At 44.1% G+C, this 13,449-nt stretch overlaps 1 protein-coding gene across 2 annotated transcripts in view; it reads left to right on the top strand.

The window, feature by feature from the left end:
- Positions 1-1,276: 1,276 nt before the first annotated feature.
- KIAA1467 (KIAA1467 ortholog) overlaps positions 1,277-13,449 on the top strand; it is a 33,218-nt gene continuing 21,045 nt past the window's right edge. For both annotated transcript variants that reach the window (XM_012732875.1, XM_012732876.1), the window contains exons 1-2: positions 1,277-1,416; positions 11,577-11,975. In XM_012732875.1, coding sequence (XP_012588329.1) covers positions 1,281-1,416; positions 11,577-11,975 — 535 coding nt within the window. In that variant the 5' untranslated portion in view covers positions 1,277-1,280. The remainder of the gene's footprint in view (positions 1,417-11,576; positions 11,976-13,449) is intronic.

Below are 13,449 nucleotides of genomic sequence, written 5' to 3'. Positions count from 1 at the left end.
ACCACTGGATTCATTGATATTTCCTATATCCTATCACGTTTAAAGGTAATTTTTCTGTCTTCATATCTCAATAATGTGTGGTAACCTGCCCATTTGACACCAGGCAAAACACTAATGGTACTGTGACTTGCAGTGTTTCTCCTAGATGATGACCTACATAGATATAAAATATGGTGTTTAATCCTACCTCCAAAGAAGTGGCAACAGGAGGAATTTCAAGTGTTGTAAGACTGGGATAGAATCATTGTATAAACAACTAACCCATTAAATCATTATTAAGTTTGCTATTAATATAAATTATTAAATTGTAAAACACTAATAAATTATTAATGAAAAGAAAAGCTAACCTTTAAAAAAACATATACTAGGTGTCAGGCAGCATTTCCAAGTATCCATTTAATTATCAGCACAATCTATGGACTAGGAATGATTTGATCCCCATTTTTCAGGAGAGATTGAAACAGAGAGACATTTAACAACTAGCCCTAGACCTGGCAGCCAGCAAGTGGTGGTTCAGGGTTTGAGCTCAGATGGCCAGGCTCTGCCAGCGTCGGTGGAAGTTTTTTTGTGAGAATAGGGTGTGGGAGTGGTGGTTGGAAGCTCTTGCAGGGTATTCAGTGGACAGTTTCTCATGGGCATGAGGTGGCCTCCAATGAGAGATATTTGACACTAAAATTCACATCGCCTTTCTAAATCCATTTTCTCTTCAGAAAAAACAAGGAGTGTGGGAGAAAGTGGTCCTCACAATCCCTTCCGCTTCTAAAATGAGTAACATCTCCAGTGTTTCTGCACTATAATGCTGGTCTCTTGGTCCCTGTGGGGAAGATCAGTTTGCCTCCTAGAACCTTCCAGCAAGAAGCTGCAGGATATTGGTAACAAAAGGTGAAGTTTAGAGTTCCAGGAAAGGCGACCTTTACCAAGGAACCTCAACTTAGTTATTATAATAGATGCCCAGTGAGTTCTGTGGGTTTTAAAGCGACTATATAATTTTCACAGGAAGCTTGTGAAGTGGGTAGTATTGTCTCCATGTAAAAACTGAAACTAAAGCTTAGTCATACCCGGTGACGTGCCCAGGAGGGCCCAGGTAGTAAGGGATGCAGGCAGGCTTCAAATCCAGTTTCACTCCAAAGCCCACATACATTTCACAACCGGCGCCTTTATTCACATCTGTCATCTCGTTCAAATTCCACGGCCAGCCTGTGGGGTGGTTATCAAGCAACGAAGCGACTGGCGGGAGTAGGTGGGAGAAGAGCCGGCAGAATGGCGCACGTGGGCGTCGCATGACTCCCACCTCCTCAGGTCTCCGCCACGCGCTCCCCCCGGTGAACTACACTTCCCGGCAGGCCGCGGGCGCGCGCACACGCACTGGGGCCTCCGCCATGGCGACCGTGCTGTCCAGGGCGCTCAAGCTCCCGGGTAAGAAGTCGCGGTTTCGCGACCACCCCACCTGCGCCGAGCCGGGGGAGACTCGGAGACTAGGTTCTGGGGGAGAAGCCGGTGGGGGCCTGGCTCCAACTCGGGCGGCGCTGCAGGGGCGCGCAGGCGAGCCGGTGCAGCCCCCGCGGCTGGGGTCCAGGCGCCAGCAGGGGGCGAGAGGGGCTCGGGAGGGTCGGGGGTCCTGCGCGCGGGGCGAGTCTGGGAGACGTCCGGGGGGGCGCGCGCGGCTGGAGGGCGCGGGCAGGTGGCACCGAGGGCGGGCGGGCTGGCGCGGCGAATGTCAGAGCGCGCGTCGTCGTTGTCCCCAGGGGAGAGAGCGCTGGGGAGGGAAGCATCCTCCCGAGTGCCGCGGCCCGGGCGCCGCAGGGTCTCCAGCGCCTGGCGTCTTGGGCTGGACCTGGGCTGGCGCTGGGAGCCGCAGGTCGGAGAGTGGCCGTCAGGAGCAGACTCACCACTCTGTGCCAGCATTGAGGCACCCTGAGGTAGGTGGCACAGGCATTCCCCGTAGTTTGCAGCAGGGGGGAAATGAGAGCTATGTAAGTGGTTAATTGACTTCCCCAGGGTCGCCCAGCGTAATGGGAAAGCCTGGACTGGAACGGGTGGGGCTTCAGACTCTAGATCTGGCCTTTTCATTCTGGCCAGCCAGCCTCTGCCCTGGAGGCTAAGCATTTATGAGGGAAAAGATTTGGCCCCTGCCCGTTGCAGGTGAAGTATGGAATATTCTTTGAGGAGTCACTAGCAGTGATGGCAACTTCCAGAATTAATTCAGTACTTTGGGCAGCAGCTCCATGTTTTTTTTTTTTTTTTTTTTTCTTTTTTCTTCTTTTCCTTAAACCTCCAGAATGGGACTCTGCCTTTAGAGTACTGCTCTTCACAAGTTTATTTATTTTGCCCAAGTAAATTGAACACTTTAAGGCTTTAAATCTTTTTATGGTTCTATGTCAATAAATTGTAAACTTCAAGCTATCAGCATTTGTTTGCTGATAGATAAGTTGTTGGTCGGAAAAGCAGTTGTTTTCAGTGGCATTGTTAAAAGGGTTAGTTGGGTGTCTCCTAGAGATCCAGCATGAGGCTGCAGGGAAGTCTTGGGGGCCTTTCAGGGAACTTCCAGTGTGTACATTGTGCCTTGGGTGGCACAGGCTGGAAGTGAATTTGATAGGTCTTTGTGTGTCTGACCTCAGTTTTTGTTTTACATGGGCTCATTAGAACATTAGAAGGAACACTGACACTGTCTCTCTTGCAGTGGTTATGTAACATTGGTGTTAGGTGTACCTTTACCTGTGGGATTCTTGAACTTTGCAGGAAGTAGCCTTGTGGAGAATTAATTAATGGAGAATGACAGCCTCCCAGCAGGAGTAATGAGGTGTCAGACATAGTTCAAGCTCATTGGTGTCATATCCGATATTATGCTGTATTTCTTTTTTCTTATGGGTTGGCTGTTTCTTTTCAGCATAAGTAATTGCTGTTCTCAAGGAATGCAAGAAAATCTTGCTTTTGGAACTCTGAGCTTTTTTGCATTCTCACATCATGAGTTTGTGGTATTACCGTTCCTTGGTATGTGCAGGTGCAGCAACTTGGTCAACTGACAAGGTAGGGAAAACAGTTGGCAGGCAGCTGGGGCCTGAATGGCCAGGGACATTTGGCGCTGTTTTGTGCCTAGATAATGTAGCCATATGTTCTTTTATGTAATGTGGGTTCCACACTCTCCCCCATCCTTGCACTTTTCCTTGTCTCCTTGCCTTTCCGCTTCCCACACAGAGTACTCTTCTGAGCTTTGCTACTAATAGAAGTTGCTTTCTCAGGACTCTTTTGGAGATCCCCTAATTAGATCTATTTGGACTACTCAAGTCACTTTAGTTAGTTATCTCATGTCACTGTCACCTTGGTTAATATGGTCACTATTTTTACGTGAAACAAAACAGAATAGGATGGTGAGTAAGAGGAGACTTGAGTTCAAATGCATTAACTTGAATATAATAATACTAATGTTGTCATGGTGCATGTATTATGTGCCCCATGTTGGCCTTGCAGAGTTATTTGGCATATTACTAGAGATGGGTGTGCTTAAGAGGTTTGTTAACTTTTGACCTATGTTTATTATTCAGTCTGTGTTAGCTGTTATTATGATCACTGTCAGCCGTATGATCATTGTCATTTATCACCGTGTGATACCTGCAGGGAGATGGACTGCTTCCTGAAGAAAGAGCAGTTGTTGTGATATATTAAACACTTTTCCACTAAGTTCATCACGGAAACTGGAAAGTATTTGGCTCACATGCATGGAAGGGTTAATTAGTAACCGAAAGACAATGTGGTATTCATAAAGCAGCTTGGGCACCTTATCGCTTAAGTATATGTATTTTTTAGTTCATTTAAAGTTTGAAGGTCAAACACTGAAGTGATTATCAGAGTATAATGTATTGTTGGTTTGTTTTTTTATGTGCTTGTTTTATTATTATTACATTGATTATGTACCCCTGCCTAAACTAATACATGATGTGAACTGTTTAATTGCAGTAGAGTGTAGCGTCTATGTAAAGTATAAACATATTATAAAATAGTAAATAGTATGGTATATTTTCCTGTGTATTTGAGCTGCAGCTCTACATATAAATCCTCAGTGCCATTTAGGAGAAGCTATTTAGCCTGCATCTTCAGTCTTTCTAAATGGGAAAGTGATGCAGTTGTGGACAGTTAATTTATATTGATGGGTTATGAAATCAATGCTCTCTTTTATTATTCTTTGAAAATCTTTCATTGATTAACAAGCTGGGTGGTGGCAGAAATCAGCAGAGTGCTAAAGTGTCCTGAGCTTTGACACATGGATTTGATGTCCAGCTCCCCATCTTGAGTGTAACTTTTTTAAAAAAAGATTTATTTATGCATACAGAAATGGGGTATAGGCCAGAGGTGCAGGGGTGGTGAGAGAGTTCACCAGAGACAGAGTGGGGAGCAGAACAAGCAGATCGATGAAGTACACTGCTGAGGGAAGCAGAGAGCAAGACAGGAGAGGTCTGCTGTACCATATGGGTCACTTCCGGGGCCAGGGATCAAACTTGCACTGGAGCAGCTGCTGCTAGCTTTCAGTGCTGCGTCCTAACCCGTTGCGCCACTGGGTAGGGCCCCTGAGTATAACTTTAAAAGCAAGTCAGTGTGCTTTTATATTTTACTCTCTCGTGTCTTACTGTGATTAGAGAAAAAAATATTTACTTAAGAGTTCTATATTCAAAACCTACAGTCTGTAATAATTAAGCTGAGGTTTATCTTTGTCTGAAAAACTATATTAATAGTGTGAGAGTAAATATTTGTCCTTCTCAAGAGTTTGCTCAGGAACTGGTCATAGTATTTTAGGATCTTGTAAAGAGACTCAGCTTAAAATGGCCTGAATTCTTGGACTTTGTACCAGTGTTTTCTCTGAAGACTTTCTCCATATTGCTCCATGATCTTTCAGTAATTTTTAAAAATATCACTGGGAAAAAATCAACCTGATTTTTGTTTCTCTCATTAAGTGACGAGTTTTTTTCCTTTGGCTTGGCTGCCAGAAGAACAAGACTTTGTTCTTGACATTCAGTGTCAGTACCAGAATATGTTTCAGTATTGATTCATCTGTATCAAATTTTCTTGGGACTCAGTAACCCTTTGTTCTATAGATTTCAGTATTGCTTTATCGCAGGCACTTAAAAAATTTTTTTTAAATACATTTTTTTAAACTCCATTTTCTTTTCTGTTCTCCGATTATGCATTTGTTGGATCTGTTTGTTTTCCATATCTGTCTCTTTTTCATCCCCTTATTTATTTTTTTAATCAAATCTTATTGATTTGCTGTATCAATAACTATGTAGTTTTGGACTCCCAAAACTTCCCTCTTCCTAAGTACAGATCCGTCACTCACTCTCACCGAAACTCCAGTGCCAGTGCCTACCTCCTCCTGCCTTTCTTTCATTCCCCTCTTGGAACCACCTTTGAGAGCCTAGGAGTTATTTCTGTTGTGTTTTGCCAGTTTTTCTTTGATTGTTTATGTTAGCACAAATGAGTGAAGGCATTGGGCTTTCACTTTCTGACTTATTTCACTTAGCATATCGTCTCAAGATCTGTCCCTGTTGTTCCAGAAGAGGCAATTTACTCTTTTATGGCTGAGTAGCATTCCATTGTGCTTCTTGTCCTTGATCTTTTCATGGGAGGGAGCAACATACGTAGGCAGTACAGATTCAAAGCCAGACTGCCTGGTTTGAATCTTTGCACTATCACCTGCTTGTCTTTAACTCAGGGGCAGTTATTTAAGCTTCTAAACTTCTCTGTTATCTCTGAAATGGAGATAGTTAATGTGTCTTCCTCAAAGAATTGTTAAAAAGGTATATTGGGATAAGACTTTCAGAACATGTAGTGTTTTGCATAGTTATGTACTTAAAACTACCAGCCATGATTGTTATTTCCATTTTTTTTTTTGCTTGATTTTCATGTGTCTATCCTTTATGTTTTGGAGTCTCTCTCTAGGCGTATCTGTTCTTTTTACTGATCCCCAAAGGGTTATCTTTTCAATAATTGTTTCAATGTTTTCTTTGGTTATTTTCCTGAGGCCTGAATGTTTACTTTTCCTTTCTTCTTGACTGGTCATTTCTCCTTAGAAGTATAATATTCTTTCTGTGAGCTGTTATTCCACAAAAACTATCTAATTTACTGGATCCCGTGGGAAATATCTACACGTTATTTTGTCCCATCTTTATATTTCTTCTGTCATCATTGTTTAATTTTTTTTTTCACGTTAAGTTTTGAACTGTTGACTGGATATTGTCTGATTGGACCAAGACTGTCCAAAAAAAAGCAGCCTCCTCAGTATTGATTGTGCCTGTAGCTCCTTGTCTAACCTGCCAGCTGCCAGCTGCTTCCTGTAAAGGTAGAAACTCAGTCTTTCCTTACCTTTGACTCTGTGCTGTTGATTGGGGCTTGCTGATGCTTCTGGGACCCCACACTTTGTCTTTCCAAGCAAGTGGTTTAGTTATATACCCATGGAACAAGGGTGATAAAATGACTTATTGATTAGGACTATGGACTCTATTCTAATCATCTGGCTTTGAATTCTGGCTGTTTTTGCTAGAACTGGGATCTTGGAACTGTTCGGGAGAGTGTGTAATAAATCACTTGCATCTCTAGAGTTTAGGTTTGTTGTTGATAAAGTGGGGTAATTCCACCCTCCTAGTGTTATTGGAGCTCTGTAAAATAATATATGCAGGTGCCTGGACCAGTACCTGGGGTGGTAGGACTAGGTATATTTCCAGTTATTGTCATCGTCATCATTGTCGCGGTTGTCACCATTAATTCTGTGAACCCAGCACATTGCTGGAAACCTGAGACAAAGGTGCCTACTCTCACTGAGCTTCCTCAACTGGATACAGTGTTCACTGCATTTAGCAGCAAGTTTTTATAAATTGTAATTTGGAAATGTGGCTATTTCCTGTTTTTCTGTTCTATTTTTATTTCTCATTTCCCCCTTGGTTTCAGGGAATAGAAGGACAGAATTGCCTTTCTCTGCCATCATTATCTAGAAACATATCATCTTACTAAAGGGACAAGTGCAGTAGCAGTATTGTTTTTCACAGAATACTTGCCATTTGTTTTTTATTGGTTTAGTAAGGATTTTACCAGCGTCTGCGGTATATGCAGCCAAATTCTCTTCCTCCCTATGATATAGTGATATGAAAATGCATTTCCTTTGAACTGTCTTGTTAGCCGGCATTTTAGTCATGATTTTACTGTGGCAAAGGTGCTGTTTTTGTCAGGTAGGTTTGTTGCAGGATGAAAACTGACCAGAAAGATCAAGTTTATTAGTGTTGATGCTAAAATTTTCACTTACTGCTAAAAAATCCAGTGGTGCAGTCAATAAATAGGGTGGCTTGAGTATGTATAGAAAAGACTTGAGCTCAGTCAGTTTTGTGATTTGACTGCCAAGAAAGCTGGCAAACTCTCAGCTTCCAGTTCACTGAACTGCAGTATACTCGCTGGGCTAGGAAGACCCACTCTGTCCTCCCCTGCCCCGCCAGACTGCAGTCTGCGTTCCCAGCCCCAGGAGACATACTTGAGTGGCACTGACAGAGTATGCTGTGATTGGAGGGGAGTGACTCAGAGTCAAACACCTGAGACAGTAAGTTGGCTTCTTCAAAGGATGGGTTGTGGTGGGGACATTTAACTTGGAGACTAGAAGGCTGGTGGAGGGTAGTTGGAAAATACAATGTCAACAATAGTAATAGATGCTAAAATGTATTGGTTGTGACGATAAGCCAGGCACTAAGAACCAGGCAATATTACGTTAGTCAATCCTCATGACAGTCATATAAGGTAGGAGCAATCCCATTTAAAGTGGAGAATTTAATCAAGGTCTCATAATTAATAAGAGAGAGAGCGCCAAGCTTTGACTTTCTTTGTTGACTTGTAAAAACTTGAGCTCTAATATCAGCTTCTCATGATCGGCGTCTCCAAGTATTTGAAGATGTGTGGAAGAGGGGTCCCAGAAATTAAAGCTAACACAGAGAGTTGTCAAATGCCCAGCTACAGATTCTCTGTGGACTGTTTCTAGATTGGGGAGCAGTGAATTCCTCAAACTGCTCACGTGCAGGTGTGCTGAGTGCCTGCTGCCTGTGCCTGCTTGTCAGGAGGGCAAGCTTGGGAGGGGAGCGGGGGTGGACGAGGTGATCTTCAAGTCTCTTCCAACCGTGGGGTTTGAGGCTGCTACGTATGTTTTCATCTTTAACAGGTGTATTTTGTTAAAATAGATTTATTTACTTATTTAGACATACAGAACTGGGGTACAGGCCAGAGTAGCAGGGGCGGTGAGAAGATTCACCAGAGACAGAGCAGGGAGCAGAACAGGCAGAATGATGAAGTACACTGCTGAGGGGAGCAGCGGGCGGGTCAGGAGAGGTCTGCTGTGCCATGTGGTCACCTCCAGGGTCGGGGATCAAGCTTGCACTGAGGTGGCTGCGGCCAGCTTGCAGTGCTTCGTCTTAACCCCTTGCACTCCTTGGGAGGGCATATCAGGTGTATTTTTTTTTTAAATGAAACTTAATATTTGTGGTATTTACTATCTTAAACATTTTAAACAATACAAAAATCCTATCAGTATCATCAAGTATATCCCCTTTGCTGTGCAGCCAATATCCAGAAATGTTTCAGACTGTAAAACTGACTATAGCCACCACACTAATTCCCCACTTGCCCCCACCCCATGACCCTAGAAATTTCTATTTGAACTGACAGCTTTATATTCTCATATGAGTAGAATCCTCCATGCCTATTCTTTTGTGAACTCTGATTTCTCCTACATAGTGCTCCAGGGTCATCAGTGCTGAATCATGTGTCAGGACTACCTTACTTTTTAAATACTCCAGTGTATATGTATGCTACATTTACACCATCCTCTTAGCATTGTTTTTAAAAAAGATTTATTTATTTATGTATACAAGAACTGGGGTACAGGGCAGGTGGCGGTGAGAGGATTCACTAGAGGCAGAGTGGGGAGTAGAACAAGCCGATTGACTGAAATATACTGCTGAAGGGAGCATCTGGCAGGACAGGAGAGGTCTGCTGTACCATGTGGGTCAACTGCCTGGCCAGGGATTGAACTCATGCTGCAGTGGCTGTAGCTTAGGGTTAGCTTTGTAGTCTGTGCTTTAACCCCTTGTGCCACCAGGGAGTGTCCAATCAACATCCTCTTTTAGTTAAAAACAAACAAACAAACAAAAAAACAGCACTTAATAAGTATTGGAGTTAATGTTGTTACAACACTGTATTACTATGTTTGCAGATATTTATAAATGAAAATGCCTGGGATGGTTAGAGACTGGTGCTCCCTAATGAATAAAAGAATTCAGGAGTCTAACCTGAACCTCTGCTGAATGTATGGCACGTTCTGGAAGTACTGTTTTGAATTAAATTTCTAGTGGTAGATTTATTTTCTTATAATGTGTGCCTTTAAAAATAAAATCCAAGGCCCTCCCTGTGATACAGTGGGTTCAAGCACAGCACTAAGAAGCTAAAGCTACTTCCGTATGAGTTTGATCCCCGGAGGTGACCCCATGGCTGGCAGACCTCTCCTGACCCTCCAGCTTCTCCCTTCAGCAGTGTACTTTGTCAGTCAGCCTGTTCTGCTCCCCACTCTGTCTCTGGTGAATCCTCTCACCGCCCCTGTACCTCTGGCCTGTACCCCAGTTCTGTATGCGCAGATAAATAAATCTTTTTTAAAAAAAATCAAATGCAGTATTTATTAGACAAAATGAGTAGTTCTGAAAATGAAAATACTTAGGAATTTTTAGTTAATAGAACACCAGATTTCTGTCTCGTTTTTTGTTGTTGTTGTTGTTGTTGTTTTGCAGAGTACTTATGTTAGAGACTACTTCTGTGGGCTGTTTGTTTTCTAATCAAACATTTACTGACATTCTGTATGACAAGCACTGAACTTTTACCCTAAGGAGTTTATTTCCCATGTTGGTCGCCTTATCATGTTTTTCTGCTTCATTTTATGTCTCAGGCAAACTGAGATTTAATATAGGAAGTGCTGTCACCCACATGACGAGAAGCAGAGGTGGGCATCAAGAATTCTTTATTTTGCCTTTTTATTTATTTATTTTTAAGACTTATTTATTTATGCATACAAGACCTGGGGTACAGGCCATAGGTACAGGGCATGAGAGGATTCACCAGAGACAGAATGGGGAACAGAACAGGTATATTTATTGAAATACACTGCTGAGGGGAGCAGCAGGCAGGTCAGGAGATCTGCTGTGCCATGTAGGTCAGCTCCCTGACTGGGGATAAAACTGGTGCTGCAGTGGCTTCGGAGAGCTCTATAGTGCTTTGCTTAAACTATTGTTCCACCAGGGAGGGCCCTATTTTGCCTTTTTAATTGGCTGGTATGTGTGTGTATATATAAAATATTATATTAATTATATAAATAATATGTAAATTTATATAATTATATAAATTATATATATATATATAATTTCCCCCCCAAACAAAATATTTAACAATAGACCTTACATTGTAACAGGTAATTTCCAAAAATAGAAACTTTTCCTTGGCTTTTGTTTTGCTTATATTATGAAATAAAAGCATAAAATCTTTCAGCCATTGACAGCGGGGGGTGTGGGGGAGGCTGGCTGCACCAGCCTTCCGATAACTTCTACCTTTCAGCCTCCCCAAATTAACATGCTAAGTGGAAGCCTGGTGCTCCCTGTGTAAAGCAGCCTCCGGTCCTGCTCCCACTTCTGCGTCCTGCTCTGTCCCTGCCCTCCCAGCAGAGATGGTCCCAGGAGCCTTCTGGGGGGAGGGGAGAGGTGGTAGACGCTGGTTTCTGCTTACTGAAACCAGCGCTGCTGTGCACTTGACTCACAGGAAGGTTGTCAGGAGGGAGATTGCAGCAAGATGTGTGTGGATGACAGCGAGTGCTCAGCTTTCTAAGCTGTTCCCACAGAAACAACTGAGAAGCCACAAGCAGTGGGCTGTGGGAAGCAGTGTAGAGAACAGTGGCTCTCAAAGTTTAGGGAAGTCCTAGGAAAGGTGGAGACGTCATCCACGCGAAACCATGGCAGAGGAGAAACTCTGTGAGCCATCGCTTTCATGAGTGAGAGTCAAGTGCATTTAGAACATTTTTTCTTTGTTAACTAAAAAGGTATCTGAAATTTCTCTTTGTTCTCCACTTTTTTTAAACTCCTAAAAACAATAGCTTTAAACAGATAGCCAGGAGCACCAGCCTGGTCCCCTCTACTCACGTTGTAGTTTTCTCCCTTCTAGTTGTTCACAGCTGCCATGTACCTGGCAGGGTGTCTTCTTCCTGCTTTTTTTTTTTTAAATTTGTATTTATTTATGCATACAGAACTGGGGTACAGGCCAGTGGTGCAGGGGTGGTGAGGGGCTTCACCGGAGACAGAGTGGGGAGCAGAACAGGCAGATTGATGAAGTACACTGCTGAGGGGAGCAGCAGGCCAGACAGGAGAGGTCTGCCAGCCATGTGGGTCACCTCTGGGCTGGGGATCGAACTTGTACTGAAGTAGCTGCGGCCAGCTTGCAGTGCTACATCCTAATCTGTTTTGCCACCAGGGAGGGCCCTCCTTCCTGCTTCTTGACGGGCTATCTTTCTGTCTTGCCAGGGAAGAAGAGCCCAGACCTGGGGGAGTACGACCCACTCACACAGGCCGACAGTGATGAAAGCGAAGATGATCTTGTGTTGAACTTGCAGCAAAAGAATGGAGGGGTCAAAAATGGCAAAAGTACCCTGGGAGATGCCCCGGAGCCAGACTCGGATGCCGAGGTTGCAGGGGCTGCAAAGCCACATCTTTCGGAGGTCACCACGGAGGGGTACCCCTCTGAACCCCTGGGGGGCCTGGAGCAGAAGGCAGCCTCCTCCGTCGCCTCGTACGCACGCACCTCTCTCTTCCTGCTGACCGTGGTGATCGCCATGATCCTGGTGCTTGTCTGCGCTTTCTTGATCCCCTGCCCCCCCAGAGATCTGCATAGCACTTGGAGTCGCCCCTTGGGCCCCCAAGGAGGTGAGTGGCAGGATTTTTCACCCCCATTTCTCTCAGTTACCATTATTATATGTTAAGTCTGTAAAACTTCTATATGAAAAGTCTCCTGGTCTTTAAAATAAATATGTGTCCTATGGTACTTCCCTTCCTGTATGTGTGGCGGTGGTTAGGGATTAGAAATGCAACATCAAGATGGATGGGTACCACTCTAGCAGTTTGGGAAGACCACTCCCTGTTGGTTTTATTGGCCTTGGTCTTGATTCGATGCAGACAGAGTGGAGCACTGGTTTGCTGGAATCTGCTAAGCAGCCCCCCTGAATCAGGGGCATGCAGGGCTGTGGGAGGGCAGTTTTCAGAAAAGAGTGAAGCTCAGGTCTGACCAGTCCAGAGGCCGATAGCTGGGGGATCCCCAGGCGCTCCTTGATAGCCAGACCTAGATATGAAAAGAAACCTGGCTAAATTTGAATTTTAGAATAATTTCTTTTCGAGCAAAAGAGAATTGCTTTCCTGCAGTAACTTCTCTTTCTTGCTCTGATGATTAGGGTGGTTTTAAGATGATTTGTCCTACTTTGAAGCAGGTTTCTTTAAAGCAGCGTGCACTGGGTCAAGAATGAGAATTGTGTCTGAACTCAGTGCTGAGAGGTCCTGTCTCTTGTCTACAGGGTTAGACTGAAGAGCTTCAGAGCACACCACCTGAAATAGGCTGCTTTGCCCTAGGATCATTTTGGGTTAAAGGCAGATGCAGAAAGGGCTCTGGCCTTCAGTTTGTGCTGAAATGAGGAGTGGGTCGGCCTCTCCGCAGGGAAGGAAGGAAAGCTGTTCCTCTGTGCCCTGGGAGTGGAGGCCAAGAGAAGCCTGTGCAAATCCACATTGTCAGAATGACCCCTCTTCCTTTCGGCTCCTCAGTTGTTTTCGTTACCTAGTGAAACTAGTTTACCAGCCCCAGGGCCTGGACTCTTGTTTGGGCCTCCATTTTCTTTGGGGACTCCCAAGGACACATTCAATTTTATCGAATAAAACTTGACGCTTGTCTCTTGGTAATCTGCCTTATCACAATCCCAGCTAGAAATCCTAAGAGGGGTTTTCCAAAGAGAAATTTCCCCTCCCCAGATTCCTACATCTCCTTGGGCTGGAAATATTTCCACTGCTACTCCCCTGATCCTGCTTGACTTAGCTTCTGGTGTGTACTGTGTTCATGTTTCTACTTTGTCTGCGGGTGAAAGTGGGTGGACACAGTCCTAGCTCCCTCTCTCTCTTGCTTTTTTGACTTTTTTAAGTAACAGCTATAAAATTCACATATAGTATAAAGACTGTAGCAAATTGTCAGTGTGGGGCATCCAGCTTGATTTGAGGCCTTTTAAAAATCTATTCCTGTGGTTTGTCAGTGTCTCCAGCATCCTAGCAGGGATACATGGTGCAAAAGAACATCAAGGGAGTCCGCCTTGTCATTCCTGGGGCCCCCGGTCCCTAGTCGGCCTGCCTTCTTCTTCCACTT

This window comes from Condylura cristata, unplaced genomic scaffold, assembly GCF_000260355.1.
Source record: "Condylura cristata isolate star-nosed mole 26May11 unplaced genomic scaffold, ConCri1.0 scaffold00036, whole genome shotgun sequence".
Taxonomy (NCBI): Eukaryota; Metazoa; Chordata; class Mammalia; order Eulipotyphla; family Talpidae; genus Condylura; species Condylura cristata.
This window is presented reverse-complemented; position numbering and strand designations above follow the sequence as displayed.